The 23,991-nt window shown below is 37.2% G+C and overlaps 1 protein-coding gene across 4 annotated transcripts in view; it reads left to right on the top strand.

Annotated features, from left to right (window-relative positions):
* HERC4 (HECT and RLD domain containing E3 ubiquitin protein ligase 4) overlaps positions 1 to 19,453 on the top strand; it is a 36,328-nt gene extending 16,875 nt beyond the window's left edge. For 3 of the 4 annotated variants that reach the window (XM_042789563.1, XM_032994607.2, XM_032994608.2), the window contains exons 11-26: positions 1,459 to 1,583; positions 2,114 to 2,173; positions 2,699 to 2,810; positions 3,147 to 3,336; positions 4,414 to 4,586; positions 6,498 to 6,614; positions 9,233 to 9,256; positions 9,762 to 9,860; positions 11,166 to 11,333; positions 11,453 to 11,596; positions 12,498 to 12,664; positions 13,503 to 13,569; positions 13,781 to 13,863; positions 16,276 to 16,459; positions 17,039 to 17,141; positions 18,087 to 19,453. In XM_042789563.1, the coding sequence (XP_042645497.1) occupies positions 1,459 to 1,583; positions 2,114 to 2,173; positions 2,699 to 2,810; positions 3,147 to 3,336; positions 4,414 to 4,586; positions 6,498 to 6,614; positions 9,233 to 9,256; positions 9,762 to 9,860; positions 11,166 to 11,333; positions 11,453 to 11,596; positions 12,498 to 12,664; positions 13,503 to 13,569; positions 13,781 to 13,863; positions 16,276 to 16,459; positions 17,039 to 17,141; positions 18,087 to 18,295 (2,025 nt within the window). In that variant the 3' untranslated portion in view covers positions 18,296 to 19,453. The remainder of the gene's footprint in view (positions 1 to 1,458; positions 1,584 to 2,113; positions 2,174 to 2,698; positions 2,811 to 3,146; positions 3,337 to 4,413; positions 4,587 to 6,497; positions 6,615 to 9,232; positions 9,257 to 9,761; positions 9,861 to 11,165; positions 11,334 to 11,452; positions 11,597 to 12,497; positions 12,665 to 13,502; positions 13,570 to 13,780; positions 13,864 to 16,275; positions 16,460 to 17,038; positions 17,142 to 18,086) is intronic. The other variant, XM_032994609.2, reaches the window with a different exon arrangement.
* The last annotated feature ends 4,538 nt before the right edge of the window (positions 19,454 to 23,991 follow it).

Raw genomic sequence — 23,991 nt, 5'->3', positions numbered from 1 at the left:
CTTGTTTCCGATATAGCCCAGCAGATTAGGCATTAATGAAGCATCAGGAGTCGAGTATGTGGGGTGAAAACTAATTTGAACACTAAGGAAAACAGGTTTTAGTGGGAAACATGTTTGTTGTCAAGAAAATTGAGTACAGGTCAGGCTTGCAGCAACCCTTTGCTCTCCCACAGCCTGTTCTGGTTGTACAGAATCAACAATTTTTCTAGTTTTGTTTTTGTTGTGTTTTGTTTTTGTTTTTTCCTACTTAATTCTGATTGACTTCTGGTAACTATTGCTGTATTTGCCAGAAGCTTGTTTAGCAGGTGCAGACTGGAAAGATAACTGATAATATAGGCTCAAAACTTCTCTTTTAAAACCCGTTTCTTAAAACTTTCTCGTGCAATTTTCATAATTACTGAAGTAGATTCTGACTAATTGAGGTGAACTGGAGACTGTATGAATGCAGTTCTTGTGGCTTGTTCTGTACAGAAAGTATTATCAATAGATGAACTTTGATGCTGCAGAAGTATCCCTTTTAGTACACTTCAGTTTGGTGATTTGTATTGAGTTCTTTCAGCGCTATGTGAGTACTATGCTCCTGGGACTTGGGTGTCCTTGCCAGTTAAGGGGTCTCAGCCAAAATCTGTTTGTTTTTTCAAGTTAGTTTTTGGTCAGCTCAGTACCCTGTTTCATTGTGGGTTTAAATGACAGTTTGGCTGGAGATAAAGGAAATGGCAAGAGGGTTTCTCATCCTGATTACTACATGGTGGGATCAGAAGTACTGATTTTTGACAACAGCTACTCATCATTATACTGAGTCAGTTATACTGTCAGACCGCACCCTCAGGAGAAATATGTTTCCTTTTACTAGTTTAACCTTCTTTTTGATGCTATTTGCCATCTCTTTTTGAGCCAATGCTCCTACTTAAAACGATGGTCTTGGTTCTGCTCTTCTTTACTATTGGAAATCTTATTGGAATTTATTTGGTATGAGCAACACATCAAAATGCAGCTCATCTGACGATGCAGTAAATGTTCAGAGAAACATGATTCATGCTTAGAGAAGTCTGATGGAAGTGGGGTGGGAGAGCAGCTGTCTAAAAAAATTGAACAGCTTCTTTTCTGTGTGCTCACACCCTGGCAGTAGGGGGAAGAGATGCTTGCTACTTTTGCCTAAAGCTTGTTTAGTTTTCAGCATATGGAAAAGTACTGTATGTTTAGGCAGTTTCCCATTAAGTAAGCTGTGGTGTGAATTAACACACTAATGTAGATGTTTTCAGTGTGTGCTCTGCTTTCATAGTGAATGTGGAACTGCTAGAATACAGTAAATTTATCTTTGGGCTTATTTCACAGTAATAGTTTGGGTAGGCAATTTGTCAGTCAGTGAAGAGATAAAGAGCTCCATCACAGGGTTGATTTTTTTTTCTGGAAATCCATTTTGTGTGCCTGATTCTTTACACTTTCTTTAAAATTTAGAACATGGTGCCACCAGATGATTTTAGGTATCCTGACTTTTTGAAGCAGATCTGGACTGTGAATGAAACATTTATTCAAAGATTGCTGACTTTCCCATCTGGAAGACTTCCTGTAGAGATAGCTAAGTAAGTGTTGTGGAAAGAAGTTGTCTTTCATACTTTTACTTATGAATTGGGCATTAATGGGGTTTTATATATACATAGCAAAGCTATTTTTAATTACTGATTTTATTACGTGCAGAGCTTTTACTGTGCTTTCATTGTCATGCTTGTCAAGTTGAAGTCCTCTAGTCTGTGTCATCACTGTCGCATTTCAGATGACTACACAAGATTAAAATAAGTATCTGGTTACACATTGCAAAATAACAGTACGTGTAAAGGAGTATGAGAACAGCTCAGATTATTGCTTCTACTTTAATAAAGGGGGATGCAAAGAAATTAAAAATAAATTGCAAGACTTCCTTTCATTTGAGCTGTCTTAAGCATTGAGTCTTGAATGGAGGTTTTATCTAGTGTTTTTAGTCATGTTAAAGTCAGAGTTCCATCCTTTGTACAATGTAATTTGTTAGGTATTAAATACTTACTTAAAAATGCAAATACTAATTTGTAAAAAGAAAACTTAATAAGTGTAACTTATTTCAAATGAACAATTTCAGTGAAATTGATGGAACATTCTCCTCAGCCGGGTGCCTGAATGGGAGCTTTTTGGCTTTGAGGTAAGTGGTCAGGCTTATAAGCAACTATTCCTATGAACAGAATTAGTGGTGGCTACCTTCCTAGTGTCTCTTCTTTCAGCTGTAACACCTTCCCAATATTTCTTATCTTACTGTTACTCTGATACCCGCAGTTTAAACTTCCAGCTCCTTTACTGCCATATGGTTTGTCAGCTGGCCAAAATACAGCATGTCTCCTGCCAGTTTTTAGAAGTGTGTGCTGCCTGGCTGCTACTGTGCAAGCCAGCAGAACTCTCTACTTCTCGGCCACAGGTTGTGTATAGTTCAAGGGGGATATATTGCACAGGCTGGTTTAGGTCCTAGTGTTTTTACATGATTGCAGTTAGAGAAGAATTTTTTTCAGTTGCTTCAAAGGTCATATAAGAAATGTAAGTCTGATACTGTGATCCCTCAAGTCTAATTCATTAGTACGGCTAAAAACTCCAGGTGGAAAAAATTCTTGAGTTCCTGAGAATACAGGATTCAGTCTTTTTGTATATATATATATTTTTTTTTTTCTTTCTGCAGCAATGATGATCATTACAAAACCAGCACTAGATTCTCAGGGGTTGATATGAATGCTGCTAGACTACTATTTCACAAACTTATACAGCCTGACCACACTCATATATCACAACAGGTTTGTGCTGCATATTTTCCTTATGTTGGGGATTATCTTTCTGCATTATACTTACCCAGAAATACTATTGTTATGCTTGCTCTGACCCTTTTAATAACTTCCTTTACTCAGTAATCTACCAACTGCAAATATGTAAAACTGTATTGTGTTGGGACAATTAGGTAGCACATAAGCATATTTTACTTTAATATCTAGCATACTGTCTTTTTTCTAAATATACAATAGCCCAATTTAAACTCTTGATGATTATTTTCTAGATTATTTTTTTATCTAGGTGAGCATTTGTTTAAATTCACAATTGCATTAAAATAAACGGAATTTTATGATGTGCTGTAGGTGGCAGCTAGTTTGGAAAAGAACCTTATTCCCAAATTGACCAGCTCCTTACCAGATGTGGAAGCTTTGAGGCTGTATCTCACGCTACCGGAATGCCCACTGATGAGTGATGCGAACAATTTCACAACCTTAGCTATTCCTTTTGGAACAGCTATTCTCAACCTAGAAAAAGCTCCTCTGAAAGTTCTTGGTAAGAAACTGAACTCTTTACTGTTAAAACTAAGGATCTCCAGATGAAAATGTATAGAAATTCCGTCAGTGAAGACATGATCTCAGCAACACCTGCTGTATATTTACAATTCAGTAGAATTCCCCAAGGAGAAAGTTAAGGGTTAACATTGCTTGATGTGTAAGAGAACACCTACTCTCTTGCTTTTGGGTGAGTTAATTGGCCACTCATGAATTCATCTGATACTGTAATTTTGGGATTGATTCCATTTGGGAGGAATTAAACCGTGTAGTTCAGTGTATTTGATAGGTGTCTTCACACTTTAAAGTGAAAATTATATGGTCAGTCAGCTAACAAGCTCTAAGCAATTTACAGCAGTGTTGCAGAGCAGATGTTAAATTGTCTTTGTTTTGACTGGAGCACCTGTTTTGTTGCTTCTGAGCAGCTCATGTTTTCTCACTGATCCTAAGATGTCATCTTCAAACAGTAGATGAGAATAGCTTTATTTTTTTTTTTAACTCTAATTCCTTACATGTTCTTGTTGTGACTCCTGTCACCTGAAATTCGGTTTAAGGAATTGAGGTTCCAGAATATTTTCTTTGTAATTGGTATCTTTTTGAGAGGGTACTTCCTTCTTCCTCCATTGTTTTTTGCCTTGTAACCCATCTCTTACGTTTTTCAGTAGTTTTTGATGAGAGTAAAGAAAAGCAAACTGATAATTTTTGAACTGTAGATCCTTTTCTATCACTTTCAGTTGCTTTCAGGACTGTCTCCTTAGTCAAGGTTTCAGGGTTTGAACCATCTGTTTTTATGTCAAATGTTACTTTGTGATACTGTCATGTATTCTGGATGGAACAGACTTAAAGAGTTGGTGTGTAACAATAGAGCATTTGAACTGAGGTTTTGCTCTACAAAGAGGAGTTTGCTGTTTGAGAGTCTGCACCACTCTCACTGTGTTAAACTGTTTTTTGAGAGAGTTTTCGGTAACTGACAGGTATGCTTTCTAGCAAAACATGGTTTTTTTTTAGTTAAAAGGATAGCATAACGTAATGTTGTAGTGGCAAGTACTAAGCTCATGTGTTTACCATTTGTTGACAGAAAATTGGTGGTCCGTACTCGAACCTCCGCTGTTCCTCAAGATAGTGGAACTCTACAAGGATGTTGTAGTCCACCTTTTGAAGCTGTGCAAGATTGGCATTCCAGCCTCTGAAAGAAGAATACTTACCAATTTTCTACACACAGCTTTCAGAGTTCTGGAAATATTGCATAGAGTATGTTTACAACAATTTTAACCAATTACTTTTCTGTTTGTTTTTGTCAGCATCTGTGTGCTGTGTAGTTAAAAGAAGTTACGTTACTAAAGAGTTTTAAATACGCAGACTTGCATCTGCAGATACATCTGTAGTTGTTCCATCTGGTCTTATAAACCGTTGGAATTCTGTATTCCGATCTAACATGGTGATGGAATTAACTATTTTCTTGGGACCACTGACCCAGTCAGTTGCATCTGTAAGGGTGTGTTGGAAAGAATTGCCTCCTAAACTCAAAATGATAGCAAATAAGATCACGAATGGAAGATAAGAGCAAGCTCTATTTTGAACAAGAAAGATCTGCACAGTTCTACCAAGACAGTTATTTTACGATTTGTTTATTCGGTTTGTTAGTGTTGTAACTTAATTCATTAAAACTAATGTATTTATGAACTTTGAACAGGAAGAGCCTAAATCATTTGGAATAACCAGACTGTAAACATCATGGTGTATTATCTAATTGCTGCTGAGGTTTCCCCTCCCACCCCCTATTTTTTTCCCTCTGGAGTTTATTCTGGTCCTATGGCATTTTCTGTTTATATGCTAAAAGAGTATTTTAGGCATTCCTTCAGGTGCTGGTCAAGTACTGTATTAGTACTATCTAGCAAAACGGGCACGGGTGTCTAAGTTGGACCTTTGTGTGCTGTACATAACAGCTCTCCTCCCCAGGCTGTCAGAAGGAATGGAAGAGATTTCTGCTTCAGAAGTTGGAATTTGAGTACTATGGTTTGCTCAGCTTTTATTCTTTATGAAGAGCATCAAATTAAGGCTGAGAGTAAGACTCTGAAGTAACTATCTTTTGTTAGAAGTGCAAGATGTCCATTATAGATTATCATACGGAAAGCTGTTGGTATATAATAAATTATTATTTTGCTGCCTTTAGGATTTCTGTCTCTGCTCAGGCTTGCAGTAGCTGTAAAACTTAACAGCTGGAATTGCTCTTAAAATCTTAAAGCCTCATGGGTAATTATAGAATTGTAATGTGGCTCTCCTAAATTCTATGTTGTGTTTTTTTTTTTTTTGAAACACAACTTTGACTAATATGTAGCTACATTGTAGAAATAGTTAAAATTGTACCTACCCTGCTGCTCAACTAATTATACTGGTACTGTCTTAATAATTAGCTGGTGTGGATTAAAGTGAGAGGAAAAAATGGGGCAACATATCTGGGATATTTTACTGATTCAGTATCTGGTGACTTGGTGGTGGGAGGATGGTAGGGAGATATTTTAGAAAAGTAAGCTTAGATTATCTGGTTATAAAGACAGAATAGGAGATCTTTCTGTTTTGGCAGTTAATGGTGCTTAACAGTCCTTGGAAGAAGTGTGTTAGAAAAGTGTGGATGTTTCTAGATTGAAATTATACTGTAGAGACAAACCTTTATATAAAGTTATTTTTCCACGTGTCTCTCCTTTTCTAAGCTTAATGTTTTTAAATAGAAACTGTTCCTCTGATCATGGGTAATAGAGATAATATTTGTACTGTAATTAAGAATAGAGTTCTTGAATCATAGTTCTTAAGCTTGTGCAAATACAGGAACAAGCATTTGCTCCATTGCATACATGAATATGTATATTCATCACTGTTCCTGTGAGATCGTATGATGTTTCAGAATGGTAGCACTGTATTGTGCGATCCTGTATGCTCTGTTAATCTTATATTTCTTTGCATCTTCGATGTGGTTCTGAATAATCAATGTATCCATGCCTTTAAAATGATTTTTTGCATTCTTGTAGGCACTGTTGTTTTTCTAGAATTTTTTTAGTAGGTAGTTGTCTGACTGATGTATCAAATGCTTGAAAACCATGGAAAACATCTTTTTGAAAGCTGTTATACAAAATGCTAATAAAAAAATAAATTTTACTTCTTCAGGTAAATGAAAGAGGACAAGTTATACAGTATGACAGATTTTACATTCATGAGATACAAGATTTGATAGATATCAGAAATGACTATGTCAACTGGGTCCAGCATCAGGTATTTGGAATGGTAAGCTGTGTTGGTTTTTATTTTTTTTTTTGGTGGGCTTTTTTCCCCCCGTGTTTTGTTTTGTTTTTTTTCCCTTCAGAGAAGCCTGTAGATTCTCTAAACATGCGCACTTTTCATAAAAATAATCTTCACACATCACTAATGCTGAACACTGATCTTATGTCAGGTACTAGCTAAGGAAGAATTGTTAAATAGGTGTGCTGCTTGTAAGGTATCATTCTTAGGACCAGCTGTTCAACATTTTAATCTATCAGTTAAAGTGGTTTAGAATGCTGTCATATGAGACTTGCCATGTCTAAAACGTTAGGGAAAGTGATAATTCATAATAAGAAAACACCCAGAAGAACCTGAATTGCTATACAAGATAGGTTCAGTCAATGAGAAAGCTGCAACTGTCTTGGAAAACTAAGTCTAGAAGCATTACAGGGAGTTACAGGGGACAGATAACTAACATAGACATAATAACTAATATTACTTTGAGTATAGAAACAAGAGCTAAGATAATTAACTCCTGCATCTGTAAATAGGAGAGTGGTAAGTGGGAGTAAATTAATGACTGTGCAGAGAATTAGTGAGTTGAATAGGATTTGCTACACAGTTCTTTGACTTACTCCATATTCTTTGAAAGCCTAAGTTAATATGCTTACTCTAGCCTCCTAAATCTAATTTTTTTTGCAACAGTACCTGGAAAGCCCTGAACGTGGGAGACCTCCTTTTGCTGTATTTTATGAATACAAAGCAAGTGATGCTGTTTACCAAAGAATTGAAATTGCAATGTAAAATAAAAACAGCAGGGAGATTGATGAGCATAAAGAAATAATGAGTCAGTGTTGGCAGTCCTGACAGACATTTGTTTCAGCTAAGCTTGTCTGAAAAAATAACCAGTGTGTGATGTCAGCTGGTGTTGGTAGCTAAGAGGGGTGATATACTAAATGAGATGAAAAACTAGGGATAAGCATTGCAGGGCCTTGAAATTAGAGACAGGTTGTATATTTGGAACAGGGAAGGGTATGCCAGTGAAGGGTACAAAAGTGGTGGAATTTAAAAGATGGTGACCTTTGCTACTATGCTTTAAATGGATATAAACAACCCCAAATTGCATATGTCATAATTGAAGAAGAAAATACTGAATATGGAAAAATGAAAGCTGGAAAACTGTTTTGTAATTAAGGTCTTAAACTCCATTTGCTCAATAAATTGGGAGATTGAGCAGTAGCTTAATGAGAAAATATTAGATAATGAATTTCCCTTAAATCATTGTTATTTTGTGGTGCATTTATGCACTTTCAAGTTCAGAGAAGTTACTCTGATTTATTATAGGACGGAGAGAAATTCGCTGGCTTTAGTCAGATCTCCTTCATAAATGGTTTTGATGGCCTTTTCCTGCCTTCGTATCCACTGGTTTCCTGTGTTCTTGATTTTAAAATGATAAGAAACCCTACTTGCCTATGGAATTAGTAGTAATGTTTAAAAATTTCTTTTGCTAGTTAATTTTTATTGCCATAACTTGAGGCAAAACTGCTCGGTTCCATAATTAAAACATGGAGGGGAAAGCTATAGAAAACAAAAAAAAAGTCTCAGAAGTATTCACAGCATTCTCAGAGAGAAACTTGGAAGAAAAAGCTTATTCTTTCAACAACAGAAAAATGAATGAGGGAAAACTAAAGGTACTAAATAAAGAACAACTGATTTGAAGAGGTGTTCTTGAGATACAGCATAAAGGAGTTGAGAAATCCATTTGAGTTAGGAATAAATAACGGTAGAAACTGTAGGAGTACAAAATTACATAAATCTACCTGTGACAAATGGGACACTCACATCTTAGTGTTCCTGTAGGAATTGGGGGTAGAGTTAAAAAGCAAAGTATTCTGACCATCACTTCCTGTGGGCCATGGATGTCTACGTATTTGACTTCTGAGTCTCATATATATAGTCAAATTTAAAATCTATTAGTTTGTCATGACCTTTTATTCTTTTTCTGTTTTCTGCTAGCTAGGTGGAAATGAGCTTAGCTTTCAGTGGAGGATAAGGAGGGTGACAGTACCAGATGGGGAACCTAGTTTCTTAGCAAAGTTGACCTAACTGGTTGTGGAAGTCTCCCCACGGTCCCAGCCATATGCATTGGTCTGTCTTAAATTTCAAGAGTCACTTGTTTCTCTTCTATCGTATCTCATCATAGACCCAAATGATTCTTGAAACTTTATGATAAAGTGGTGGGGTTCTTTTGTATTTTTAAATTTTTACTCATTAAAAACGTTTTGCATTTAATTTGACATGCTACAGTCATTTGAGAATGAAAATGCACAAGTAAAAGCAAATGTCATTTATTAGTGTATGGGAGTAAACATTTTAAATGCTTAATTTTTTTGCCTCCAAGAAAATGTGATACTTTAATGGTCTTCTAAAGACTGATATATAGGCTGTTGAAAGGCATGGTTGTATTTGGTAGATCAATTAGAATGTTTGATTGATATTTATTTCTCAGTAAACGTTCTCTTGGGGGAGGGAAGCTGTAAATAAATATTTTTAATTCTACATCAAAGATGAATAATTAATGCAGACACTAATGCTGCTTTTTCATCTTAATTATTGCTACCTTTGTGCAAATGCTGTCATAGGATGTCAACCATGGATTAACTGAGGTAAGATTGGTTGCAATCTGATTCCTTTTGCAGAATGTAAGGAAATCAGAATTATGAATGTCAGGGATTGTCTGATGTGTTCTATTGGGAGTAAAGCTTTAAGTTAGCATGGCTGTAATCTGAAAAGTTTTGTGTGGCAAGAATATAGTTCTCTGTATTGCAAATTCAGAGCAGCATTTGAAAACGAGAACTGCTTCGATATCGATTAGCTGTAATAAAAGTTCTGAAAATAAAATGTACTAAGTGAGAGTGGTGTTTGTGTGTGTTTTGGTGTTTTAGTGTGGGTTTGGTGGTTTTGTTTTCTGAAGTACTAGACAATTGAAAATCTACTCGATTTTACTAAGATGCTTTGGTCTTGCATTGATGATGAGTAAAGATTTTTTTTTTTTTTCTTCTTCTTTCCAGTAAGATAGATTTAATAAATGAGTACTATTGCAGTGGCTTCTTTAACCATGGCTGTGGCTTTTAAATAAGCAGAGGTTTGACATGGTTCTTTTCATTCTAGTTAACAGATATTCCCGTTACAATTTGCACATACCCATTTGTATTTGATGCCCAGGCAAAGACAACTCTCCTACAAACAGATGCGGTCATACAGATGCAGGTAAGAGTCTCAGTTTTGAATGATATGAAATCTCTTTATTTGGGGGTCTTGTGGGGGTTGCTGTTGTTGTGTTGTGGGTTTTTTGCGGTGTGTGGTTTTTTTTTTTTAATTCCGTAATCTTCTCTCCATAAGAACGAGGGATCTAGTTTTAATCTGAAGGTATGTGATTATTTAATGATTAAATAAATTTCTAAGGAACTTCTTTTCCTTCCGTTAACGAGATGGCTTTTTTGAGGTGTTGACAACAACCCATAGTGCAGGTGTACAAAAAAAAAAACCCCAACCAAACAAAAAGCCCACCCGACCACCACCCTCAACCAAAAAACAACTCCACCTTCCATGTGAGCAGACTTGAAACAATGTATGGGTAGAGCCCAGAGCTGGAAGTCAATCTCTCTTGTCAGAGGCAGCAGCCAGCTACAGTTACTTTTCATTTCTTACTTCGATGGGAATGAGGAGCTAATGCTGCTGTTCAGATTCATAGTTTGAGAGGCAACGTGTTGGCACTGTGTGAATGTCTAGTGCACACCTCACTTCACATTTTATTGAAATAGAATTGAAACTGGTGTGATGTGGTCAGCTATATTTGTGTTCTGTTGTGTTCTAGTTATTGCTCTGAGTCTGAAATTAAATGGAAGAGATCACTCATGCTTCAGTAACGGGCTCATGTAGAAAAATACTAGCTTGCTTTTGTAGTTCATAATAAACATGGTTTCCTACGCCTTTAAAAAATGTATATATAGAGTCAATTCAAACATTTGTTGAAATCAGGGAAATGTTCACATTGAATGTTTCTATTAACAATATTAAATAGTATTAAAACACACAAACTTTCAAGAGTTCTATGCCATATTCAGAACATTTGCAACAGTATTTTGTTTTCAACAGTTGTAATAGAAAAAATACAATACAAATGAAATAGATGAAAAAATTGATTTTTCATTCTGGGAATTACTTTTTAATGGATGTTTTCAAGTCTGTGTTATATTAAACAGCTTACTCTTCATTAGATGAAGTGCAGTATTTTTTTGCTTCCTTTTGTTAACCAAAGTATTTTGACATGAATGTCAAAAACTGTCTTTTAAGACTTCCCTGAACATTAGCATAGATGAGTCTAATGGGTAAAGGAAAAATATTTCCTGAGATACAAGGAATATGAAGAAAATTTGGGCAAGTTCAGTAGCTCTTGCAGGTAGCTATTCCCATTCATATCTTCGGCAATTTTTAAGACAAGACTGATGGTCATTTAATGTTGACAGGAATCTTAGTTACCTACTGACACTTTCACTTTTGGATTTTTTCCAGATGGCTGTTGATCAGGCTCACAGGCAGAATTTGTCTTCTCTCTTTCTGCCAGTATTTGAATCTGTCAACCCATGCCTGATATTAATGGTACGGAGAGATAACATTGTAGGAGATGCTGTGGAAGTCCTAAGGAAAACAAAGAATGTAGACTACAAGAAGCCACTCAAGGTACTGTCAGTACACATTGCTCAAAGTGTCTTTCGCTGACGTGCAAGTAACTGAGAGTTGGTTTGGACGAATCTTGTTTCTGTTCTTAATTCGGTGCTAAACTGAATTGTGTGTTTCAGGTTATTTTTGTAGGGGAAGAAGCTGTTGATGCTGGAGGTGTTCGCAAAGAATTTTTTTTGCTCATCATGAGGGAGTTGCTAGATCCCAAATATGGAATGTTCAGGTATTACGAAGAGTCCAGGCTGATCTGGTTCTCTGATAAGGTAGGGTGTGATTTATAGCCATTAATTTTCTTTAAACTTAAAATACTGATATTGATAATGTATGAACATAGTAGTTTGTGGTGGTTTTATTTCAAGAGGAGAAGCTGAAGTATTCTAAAAAAATGTTTATTGTTTTCACTGTTAGATCAAACCTTTCCCCTTCGGTTTTCCCCATTCCTCACTTACTCCTTACCAGCTGTTTCCAACCCAGACAAGTTTAATACGAGGAAGTGCCAGCCAGCGTACACTGATTCCAAGAGCAGAATCAGTAAATCAAGGCAACAGAGAAATGTTCTTGAGTTGGCACATTGAATGGGTCTTCCTCTGTTCAGTCACATTTATGGGTCTGTTTCGTAGGTAGTCATCTAGTCGTACTTCCTTGAAAGTTTTGACCATTCACTTTTTAGTCCTCTTTCAGAGAAAAACATTGACTGCGGTAGTTATATCACAAATACCTGAATGTCAGCATTTCCATAGGTGTGTTTTAACTCTTGGCTATAACCTCCAAGGGTGTCAGTAGTGCGTTCCTGCCTCCTACTCCCAAATATATTTTTTTTTTAAAATTGACATATTTAAGCACTGAGTAGTGCAATTGTAAGTCACTAACAAAACCAGAATTTTAATGCAGTAGTTCCAGCAGTATGCATCACTTAAAGCATACTTTGTGTTACATCTTAGCTTTTTTTTTTTTTTTTAAGTAAAGAGTTCTATTTCCTTGGATTTCAGTCTCTCTCAGCTGGTTAAAACTTTATCCTGTTTTCCTTATTGGATACATATGTATTTAAAGAAAATATAAATGAAACTCACTCAGATTATACTGCTTTGTACACTTTTTTCTGGACTCTGCAAGATTAAAATAACTTCTTTATCTTAAACCATCTTGTCTGTTTTCTGTTCTTAGACCTTTGAAGACAGTGACTTGTTTCATTTGATTGGTGTTGTCTGTGGGCTAGCAATATATAATTTTACTATTGTAGACCTTCATTTCCCTTTGGCTTTGTACAAAAAGTTACTGAATAAGAAACCATCCCTGGATGACTTAAAAGAGCTGATGCCAGATGTTGGCAGGTAAGCAAGAAAGAAAAATGAGTGTTCCTAGGAATTAATTTCTAATTCAACATTTTCCTTTAATAACGTAGAGAAAATGTGTTATTTTCACACTAACAGGATAAATAGCCCAGAGTACCTTGCAGCCGTCATGTCATTTGAGGAAGAATACATGCTGCTGTTAAACACCTGCTTCTAAATGCTTGGGTTTTAGTATTTGTGTTTTCTGGTTTATTATCCTATAAGAATTGTAGGGGAAAATAATATTTGAAATTCAAACCTTTGAGTTTTAGCCATTAGTTTTATAACACTAGGTGTGAATACAGTTTTAGTTCCCAATGGCTTATTTAGTCCATCAAGGAAACATTTTTGCTTCTTTCAGGAACAAATACATGCTAAACGTCAGCCCTTGAGTAGGGATTTGCACAGCGGTAACAGGTAGGAGGTTCAAACGAGTGGAGATGGATGTTTGATTGCCTCAGTGTAGTGAATGCTAAACTTCCCTTAGATTCAAGGAGAAATCAAACAAGTTCATGGAAGGGCCCATCAGTGGTTATTAAGTACTTACTGCCTCTGGTTTGAGAATCCCATAGCTAAAAACTAAGATATGAATCTTCTCTCTTGACACCTGGATATAATCAAAAGGAAGTAACGCTGCAAGTGATGGCAAAAGAAGTGCTTGAGATTTCCCAGTGCTGCACAGGGTGCAAGTCAATGAGCTAATAAAGGAAGTAACAGTAAAAATATTCTAATTTTTTTTTTTTTTTAAACTTGAATTATCAAAGCTTAAAGAATACTTCAGGCAAATAGGTTCATCTTCCTTTCCACTGGTACAAGTACTTTGTAATTTATTTTGCAGGGGAATGCAACAGTTACTGGACTATCCAGAGGATGACATAGAAGAAGCATTTTGTCTTAACTTTACTGTAAGTTTTATACAGTGTTTGAAGTATTTTGTATCAAGCTCATAGCATCTATTATAACTGTCTCTGGAATGTTTGAGCAAAACTATCAGCTGTTGATTTCCAGGAATTTTAGCATATGTGTCTGCCGTTCATAATGCTGTTAGCTAAGTGGTGGGAAGAAGTACTCTGTGCAGTAAATAAGATTTACACTGTTTTTGTTTGTTTTAAATAGATCACTGTGGAAAATTTTGGTACAACAGAAATTAAAGAGCTTGTTCCTAATGGTGCTGACATTCCTGTAGTCAAACAAAATAGGTGAGTTTTACGGGTTACAGGGTAGTTCAGTGTTGGTATCTGCCTTGGGAATGTAACTGGGCTGCTATAAATATCCTTTGCCAAGCTGTTACACTAATGTTGGAGATAAAACTACTTTGGTTGTTTTTCCAAGCTGTTATTGTGTATTGTTAAAAGAGGGATTGTATTTAAGGATTCGCCAGCTGTGGAGAGGCTATCTGATTGTACTCAGAATGCTTTAATACTTCTTTTTCACTTGGAACTTAGAAGTACTTTGAAGGTCTTTAGGGCTCATTTTCATAGATATCACAGAATCGTTTAGGTTGGAAGGGACCTTAAAGATCATCTCTACCCAACCCCCGTGGCCCGGGCAGAGCCCCCTTCCCCCAGCCCAGGGTGCTCCCAGCCCTGTCCAACCTGGCCTTGAACCTTTCCAGGGAGGGGCAATTTTGACTACATGGTCTTCATTTTATGAGATTAAAAATGGTTGTGGTTCTGCATAAAGCTATATATAATTGGAATTTAGTGAGTAATGATGAAAACGTCAACCTAAATGCCATTATGTGGCAAATATTTATATATGAAATATTATTTCAGAGAAGTGTTCCCTTTGTAGAGTGGATAAATTAATCTAATGTTATCTAGTGTTATTGTCAGAAGACTCTGTGAGGGCTGTTTTTTTTTCCCTTGGTCAAGGATTCTCTTCTATTTATAAAAGCAGCCTTTCCTGCCCTTTGTTCCCTTTCTGCTTCTGCAGGATAGGCAGAATATATCTGGTGGTGCTTTTGTCTGTTTTTTTTGCAGAATACTGCCGTTTTCCTCTCTCTGTCCATTTCTCTCCTGTATTCCTGTCTGTTCTTTAATTTTCACGAATCCTCTGTGCTTTGACTTCTCTCAGAGTAAATGTAGAATTGAATGGAAGGAGCATACTCAGTGAGAACAGAATGCACCTAGGCTGTGCGTTGGAGGAACGAGGGAGAAAAATGTACCTCTAGGCATGTTACTAGAGGGAAGATGTTTTGAGCAACATTTTCTGTAACTGCCTAGATCTGTTGTAGAGAAAAGTGATAATAGAGGATTCTGAGGATATCATAAACCTGTACGTAGCCATGTACAGTGACAGTACATCCCACATGGAGTGATTATTATCCCCCTGACTTATACTACCATTACCAACTGCAATCACCACCCATGTGTCACACTTTTTTTAATCCTTGGCTCATAGCTGAGGATTTGATACTTAAACATGATAGCTTTGAAGTTCTCTGGAGGTTTGGTTTTCTGTCACAAAGTGCCAGTAAAATTAGAGTTGAATTACGAGAAAAATTTCAAGGTGCCCATGAAACGTTTGCTGCACTGTTGTCACCTGTTGTCTTGCAGCAACGAAAAATTCCTCTTTCTCAAGATCCAGATATTCCATGAGGATTCAATTCAGTTTGAAAAATACTAACATAGAGTATAATAATTCTAATTAGTTTATTACTGTGAATATTTTCTAGAGCAGCCTTTCCTTCCCCTGTTAGTATTGCACAAGTTACCTGTCTCTCTGCTAATGACAGTGTGCATAAAATGGGTATCTCATTGAGTGCTGGAAGAGGAGGAGAGTGATTTGCCACTTTGCTCATCTCCAGTATTTTTCCATTCAACAACTTGAATAAATGTATCATAAAAATGTGTTTAGGTGATTCTTCAAATTACTGGTGATGTTATTTGAATACTGTGGATGTTCTTCAAATTCTGTGAGCTTCCACCGAGAATGGATGTTGGTAGGATAACTGTAATCTATAACTGAAGTTACTCTGCCAGTTTAGAAACTAACAGTGTTAACTAGGATTGACTAAAATGATGATTAAAAAAATCTACCCCTAAATACTGTGGAAGAAGATGTTTCCAACAAGGTAAGAGAACTTGTACCAAAGCACAGATAACAACAGGCGCCTGTTTTTCAGTACGCTCGCTCGCTCCTTTGCACTGGACTTTCTACTGTATAGGACTCCATTGTCCGTTTGAAGCTGATTTGCGTTTTTAGTGCAAGTATCTTTTTCAATTAATAGAGCAGCAAGTTTGACTAGTTGATTTCAGAATGTTGCATGTGATTCAAGCCTTTAAGCTTGTTGCCATTCAGTCCAGTTCGTTGCAATGCATACAAATAAGAGAAATTACTGTGCCTAAAATAATTAATGCGAAATGTTACTGGTTTTCTGTTGCACTTTATGGACTTTATCTTGGGGGTCATGGTGGGGAAATGCATTTATGTGCCATTTTCATTGATGTCTTCACTATGGTTGTAACATGAAGCAGAGAATATAATGCATTAAGATCCATTTTGCTTAAATTTCTGTGCTGTATTCTATACAGAAATGGCTACTGTTTATTAGTAGAAGGGTGACGTGCTTCCCCCCCAACATAATTCTTTTTTTCTTCTTTGTACAGGCAAGATTTTGTAGATGCATATGTGGATTATATCTTCAATAAATCTGTGGCTTCCTTATTCAGTGCATTCCATGCAGGCTTCCACAAAGTATGTGGAGGTAAAGTGCTCCAGCTCTTCCAGCCCAGCGAGTTGCAGGCAATGGTGATTGGGAACACAAATTATGATTGGAAGGAATTGGAGAAGGTAAGAACCATAGTTACCTGTTTGTCTCATGTATTTTTAATTTCAAGATGCAGAAGCAAAATCTTAGTGTCCTTCTGAGCTCTGTTTTAATTAATGTGACTGCCAGCCTTGATTGGATTGACTGCATGAGTGAGGAACTTCTTTTAAGATGTCAATGGATGGAGACACTAAAATACTGTTTACTTTCCTGCTTAAAGTTTTTCCATCTCATTTCTGGAGGAAATCAGAAGAGAGAGGAAGAGAAGTCCACAGAACCAAAAAGCAGCTGTATACAATGTATTATGTTAGAAAGGGGAAAGTGAACAGAATTCACACAGTTAATAGAAGTAAATATTCTTGATTGCCAAAACTCACTTGTGAGACTGTCACTACTTTATTGGGATTGAAAGTACTTTGCAGTATATGTATCTGTCCCTATAGTTGAAATCAGACTGAACAGCTAAAGAAAACTGACTAAGGAAAACAGTAGTATGTCACTTGCAGTATCGCTTTACACAAACCACATTTGTTCTACTTTAATGTCAGATTATCCTACTAGTCCTACGTGCGAACAATAACCTGATTTCCTGCTCATTTTAGAACACAGAATACAAAGGAGAATACTGGGCAGACCATCCTACAATTAAAATATTCTGGGAGGTTTTTCATGAGTTGTCTTTGGAGAAGAAAAAACAGTTTTTGCGTGAGTATTTGAACCTACTTCACAGAAGTTGCTCACTGAACAGGGTCACTGTGATTTCAGGCTCTTGCTAGAAGAAGGCAGTTGGAAATATCTGTAATGATGTGATGGAAGAAAAAAGTCAGAGTAGAAGAAATTGATTGTGCGCTTGTCTGATTTTGCTGGGGTTGTCTTGAGTAATTATAGGTGGTGAGCAGTTACAAGGTCACAGTAGACCAGAACAGCATTAAAAACAAACCAACAGAAACCCACAAAAAGAAAAACAAAAAAACAACAAAAAACCCACCAAAACAAACAAACAAACAAAAAACCAAACCCACACCCCAATAACTTAAACTGTCATTTATCTGATGACTAGGAATTTTTTTCTGTGTTCCGACATAAGGTTCACACTCTCCAGTTTTTTCATTACACATAGATGAAATTTTGGAGTTATAACTGGTTGTAAATACATCAAGGTACCGGTATAAGTGGAAGTGTACAGGGAGAAAACAGAGTTATCAGAGTTTCCAGTGAATGAGCTTTTTTACAAGAACAGATCATTGATTAGTTTCCAGTTCAGATAAATTTGTTATTGAACAAACTGATCCTATTTATTTACAGGATGCTTGCAAATGCTCAGTAAAGGTATAGCAAATGGATTTTAAATAAGAGTCTGATGCATGAAGAACTTCATACTTTTTTTTTTTGAGGACTGTTTGATTTCATATGCTAAACTGAAATGTTTTGCTTTAGTTGAGTTACGGTTAAGAGTTCATATGTGGAATCTGGAGATTGGGTTAAATCATTATTCCCTGTTTTTCAAATTTACCAGAACGACTTCAGTGTGAAAAGCTAACCACCTCTGGAGTAATTAAAAAATGAGAACAGTTGTTATAAGTGTATATATGACATATACAATGTTAGTCTTAAACTACTTTCAAGACCTTGTTTGTTTTTTCTTGGCAGTGTTTCTGACAGGCAGTGACCGTATTCCAATTCTTGGAATGAAGTGTCTTAAACTAGTCATCCAACCAACAGGAGGTGGAGAAGGTTATCTTCCGGTAGCTCACACTTGCTTTAATCTTCTTGATCTTCCAAAATACACAGATAAGGAAACCCTAAAATCTAAGTTGATCCAGGCCATAGATCACTACGAAGGTTTCAGTTTAGTATAACTTCAGAAATGAGAGTTCTGTGTAACGTGGGATCATTAAGCTAGCTTTTTGTGTCTTTCTTGTGGTGGTGAATTCAGTGGATTAAATGATGGAGTTGATAATATAACTGATTGTTTGCAAAAATGTTCAGTGGTACGGATATTCATGGGAGCCAAAAAACATTAACAAAATTGAGGAACTGTCTTAATACATACCTTCTTGTGCAGAACCATGTGGATTTTGCCATCTTAAAATAAAAAGGAGAGTATTGTGAATGGGGGTCAAGCTTCACTAACATGAATTAACATTTCACCTTATGCAAACAATTTGGCGTGGGAGTGCATGGGAGACTTGCTTAAGTTTTTCAGATCACTTAGTAAGAACATTTAACTTTTTCCCTGATAAATTCACTTGGTAACTTTTCATTTTGTAAATAATAAATTTTTGTGATAAAATAATTATGTTCCAATAGCAGTATTGTTTCTATTGCTTGTAATTGAATATGAGCTTATTTTATGGCTTTTAACAAAAAATATGACTACTCTGATTTCTGAAGATATATATTTTTCTGGTTTGTTTTAAGAACCTTAATAATGAAAGTGATTGTTTAAGAGACATTCATCTTCACAATGTACAATCCATAAAGCAGTCACTTAGTGCCGATATAAAACTGCATTTTTAATATGTGGATGGACAAGTTGACTTAATACACTTTTATTTTTAAGGACTGGTTCTGTAATTAAGTGGACACAATTATAAAAGAGGTTAATTTATCATTTGAAACCTCTGCAGCCATGTGTCAAGAATACAGCTTAAAAGAAAAAGATGTACCAGACAATTGTTGCTGTCAAGAGGTTAAACATTTATTTTTAAATGCTGAAAGCGTAGTTTATGGTTTCTAATAGAATTTTCACTTTTTTCCAGATAAATGCATTTGAAATAACTCTCTAACACCCCCTTCCCCTTTTCTTAAGATTTTATTTTTAGTATAATTGCCCTGAGACGATTGTGCTTAGCTGGACACTTTTGGATTTGACTTTTCTCCTCTGGTTAAATTCCAGATTTTGTGGTGTTAATGCATATGTGACTTGCAGCTGTGAAACAAATATTTATTTTTTTTAGATTTTTAAATGCAGTGAAAAAATTCAAGCTATAATAAAAGACTTGAATGAAAACCTTTGTTGGTTGATGTGTATGGATGCTTGCATCATGCATATTTCTTCAATTGGAGGGCAACTTTTGCATGCATTAAATCGAGAGTACAGCTAGGGTACCAAGATTTCACTTGATAAGCAGGGAAATTCATTCATTGTAATTGTGTAACATGCAGTTTGTGTGCTGGCAGTAGATGTGGATATAATACAAAGCAGTCAGTATAGTAAAAAATGTTTTTCTTTCCTTAACACTGTTTTTACAGCATTCTCATGCGGTGTAACCTCTAGAAATTTCTTTGTATGCAGCCCATATTCCATCTTTTCCAACATTTGTTACCTGACTGGGAAATTCTTCCTCTTGTGAAAAACAAGAAACCAACAAATACTAAAGCAGCTTAATCTTAGTATACGTGGAAGAAAGAAAAGGAGAAAAGAGGAAAAAAAAAAAAAAAAGTGTTATGCCTTCATTTTACCAGGTAATATTAAAACACTTGTTTTTAAATTATGAAACACTAAGGTTCCAAAGGCAAATATTCAGAAATTAGGAAGTTGCTAATGTAAAGCTGGCTTCTTCCTTTTTCTCTTGTGTATTATTACATGATCAAGTACTGCTTTTTTTTTTTTTTTTTCCTATGAGACTCTTGCTTCGTTCAGTGTACACAGTTGGTGAGCTCACTGAATAATAGGGGTTTTTTTATGTTCAGTTGTGCAGGTCCAGGTATAATTTAGTGTATATCATCTAAACCCAGCACTAAATATATGTATTTAATTTCCCTGTGGGACTTTCTCTGATTTTTGCTGTACTGGATTTTTCATATATCAAGCTGATATATATCAATCTAATATATATCATTCTAATATATATCAATCAATCATATAAGATGAGTGAGCTTTATTCTGTAGATGAGGGGGTCTGAGACAGAATCCTAGCCACAGTTACTGAACACTTGACAATTTTTTGGTGCCCGATTTAGGATGTGCTAGAGAACTTAGATGCCCTTTTTTTTTTTTGAAGTGCAGTTATTGTTGACTAAAATTTCTTTGAAAACTACTTCATGTTGTTGCAGAGGTTTCTCCAGCATCCACAAGACACTCTTACTCTCTTGGAACATTAGTGGACATCAGTAAGTGTTGGGAGGGTGCGGGGGTGTTGAAAGGTTGGCTGAGTGTCAGGTTAAGAGCCCACTGGCAGAGCAGGGCTAGAGTCACGTTCCTCGGGCCAGCATTCACCTGAGACATCTTTCTGCAATTCTGGCCTTGGTTTTATCCACCTCTGCAAGAAAGAGTTGGGTCCTACAGAGCGTGATGGTATTTGCTAAATGCTCCTGATTATCTTACAGGTGTTAGCTCATTCTGTGCAGTGAGACAGGTGTCCTGTTGCAAAACAGACATTATCTACATAACAAGGTAAAAGACTTTTAGGTAGTACCAGAACAATTACTAGTTATTATATTACTTCTGTTAATCACTTTCATACTTGCTGCAATTCTTACATTGCCGTTAGTTCTGTTAACAGTCCTGTGAAAGATCTCCAAAGATGTGGTACATATAAGTGTTTCCTCTGGCTGGAAAAAGGTGGGCAGTAGGAACTGCTTTCTCTTTTTTGGATCAAGTATCATTTTGCATACAATATTTGATACTGTGCATCATATGAGAAGGGGAACAAAAAAAATCCATTCTATGCTTAGCTAGAATAGCCGTAGCGTTAATGAAGAAAGGCTAGGGCCTTCTTCCTTGCCAAATCTGCAATTATTCAGGAAAGCTTGCATACCACTCCTTAAAAAGGACAGTGCAGGTAGCTGGGGGATAGTAGTAGTTTGGGCTGCAGTGGGAGCATTTAAAATAAAAATCTTTAAGTATTTTTATTTCATAATTAGATGAGCATTTTGACAAAGATTCAGAATTATTGCTGGAGAATGCTGGTTGCATGTCAAACTCGTATCCATCTCCATCGTGGTCACTGAAGGAGGACTTGTCATAGCGGTGCAGTTGTGTATGGGATTGATTGCATCACGCTAGTACGGGGCTGAAGATTGAATTTGCACAACAGAACTATACAGGCTGTTTCTACTACATGTACAGCTGAAGCTTGTCTGTTGTTTTCCAGCAAAAATCTAAGAATGCTGTTGCCCTGTACCTGTGTAGAACTATTAAAGCAGAGAGCCCTGCTTAAGCATGATTTGTTTCCTTTGGTGCTTTATGGGAGTTACTACTAATAGGGTTGTTATTACTGTAGAGCACCAAGCCGTGGTATTCCCTTCAAGAAGGTTTATATGCTACTTATAAAAGTATTTTAATTCATTGCACTGCTCTCTGCTGTAATAAACTTGATTTATCAGGAATAAATGAAGTTTAATGTAGTCAAGTATAAACCACTATAAAAGAGGCTCTATTTGAAGGCACACGAGGTTCTGCAGTTAAGATAAACACAGAATGAAAGCTTTCTTTTAATAATAGAGGTTTCATCATGATAGACTGGTATATAGTGAGCACCATGAGAATGGCTGTGTTGACTTTCTCTGTTGTGCAACTAGAACTGTGTACCTGTGTGTATTATTATGTACAACTGTCTTAGTTGTTGAGGGGGTGGGGGGGGAGGGGTGGGAAGAGAACAAAATACGTGTTTCTCCTGGTAAGGGACAGTTCCCATTGCTTACCGAGTGGGTGTTTGGTAATTGGTAGGTCAGTGTGGGCTTTGGGTGAACTAATCATCAAGCTACTGTTTTTGTCTTTCACTGTGTTGTTCAGGTTTGTGTTGACCAAGTTAGGAGCAATAACTTAAAAAAAAAAAACCTTACCTAGGCGTCAAAAGGCTGAGAGCATCATGTGTCACCTGCCATAACCAGATTTAGTACTATAACTTAGAGCCCCAAGAAATCTCCTTGACTCTTTTCTGTTTATATTTCTATACACGTGAGTTCCCTGACCATTTGACTGAGTCATCAATATTTTCTTCTTGAGGAAAGGAGCCTATTCATGCCTATACACATTATTTTACTTGGTGTTACCTGTTACAGTGACTTCCTTTCTGCAAGCAGAGTATGCTAAAACTTTCTAACGCCAAACTTCTGCCTCCCCATTTCTGCATTGATGCAGATCTGTTGAAAGAGGAAGATGTCTTTCATCTTCTGACCACAAGACAACTGGAGGTGGGGGAAGCACCTAAAACCAGCTGTGGCAGTACCATAGCCATACTAGAACTGTGCAAAAGTATTGCATGTACAGATGTAATAGTCTTGTTACCAGTAGACTGAACAGTCTTGAGTTCCTGCATCTCCCTTGGGTTTGAACATACTTTATTGATCTTCTATGAAATAACAAAATAATGTGCTGCTGATGCCCTGTGTCTGATTATGTGAGGAATTTCAGTGAGGAAGCAAAAGATTAACGTTATGTCAAGACTTCAGTTTGAGTAGAAGTACGAAAGGTAAGTTTTTTGAGCAAGTACACCAGCTTTTCCATTAGAAAGAACAGAGCTGGCAGACTGTAGCTAAAAACCAACTTCCTCTAGAAATTGTATTTGCCTTGTCTTTGAAAGATTTTGAAGGTGAAACTAATTTAATTATTTGTGGCTTAATTCTGCACAGGGGCTATTTGGGTGCACCTGCTAGCAGCAGTGCTTGAGTACTCTGGGACCTACGTGTAGCTATCCACGGGCAAGGTACGGATCTCCTAACGCACGCTGAGGTGCTGAGGTTCGGCTGGCGATAAACAAAGGGAGCTGGTAGCTGAGGAGATAAGGGAGGTGGCTGCTGTCTTTAGATGGGGGGAGCCCACACGCCGGCCCTGCCCTGGCTGCAGCTTGCAGCAGGCTGTGTTAGCGCAGGGGTTGGCGTAGCCCGGTGCCTGCTGGGCTCTTGGAGATTTCCGTAGGCTCTGCTCTGTCGGGGGCTGGCAGTGAGTACCTGGAGATGCTTTAAGGGTTGGGCTAAGAAGGTGGTGATACCCCACTGTAAGGGCTAAGAGTCATCCTCCTTAGGTGTGGTATTTCTGGTGTCAGTGCCTCTGAGGGTGCTGCTGGAGCCCCGAGCAGCCGGGGAGGGAGCTGAGCTGGGCTCCCGGCCGCTGCAGCTCACCTGGCATCGCAGTGTCCCGTCTTAAAACGGAGAGATCCTCGCAGCCAGCAGGAACTAGGGCCCTGCAGTCATTGCATGCTCACCCCAAGGGTGCAGTGTGACTTGGCAACTCTTTCCCTTGCTGGCAAAAGACTTCCCGGGAAGTGCCCTCACGTCCCCGGGTTAACTGGCAGGAGAGCACCTTTAAAGGAACTCAGTCCTTTAAAGACCTGTGGTCACACATCTGCTTCCACCATCTCAAAGGCAGGATGAATATATGCTTAGGGTGTGTCTTACAGGTGTTTGCGTGGCCTGCTCTTTAAAAGGTCCAGTATAAATAGTTGTGGCGCAGGTGTTTCTCTATTTCACTTGGGAACTGCTGTTGTGGGTTAATCTGAGGTACAAACTGTCCGCCTGTAGCTAGTCCAGGTGCTTACAGGAGAGTGTAGGGTGAGGAAAATACTCTTTTACTTGGAATCTTCCCCAAGGAGCCTCAGTAGTCCTGTGC

Source organism: Tyto alba, unplaced genomic scaffold (genome assembly GCF_018691265.1).
Source record: "Tyto alba isolate M040663 unplaced genomic scaffold, T.alba_DEE_v4.0 Super-Scaffold_1, whole genome shotgun sequence".
Taxonomy (NCBI): Eukaryota; Metazoa; Chordata; class Aves; order Strigiformes; family Tytonidae; genus Tyto; species Tyto alba.
Note: the sequence above shows the minus strand (reverse complement) of the source record. Positions and strands in the feature narration are given on the sequence as shown.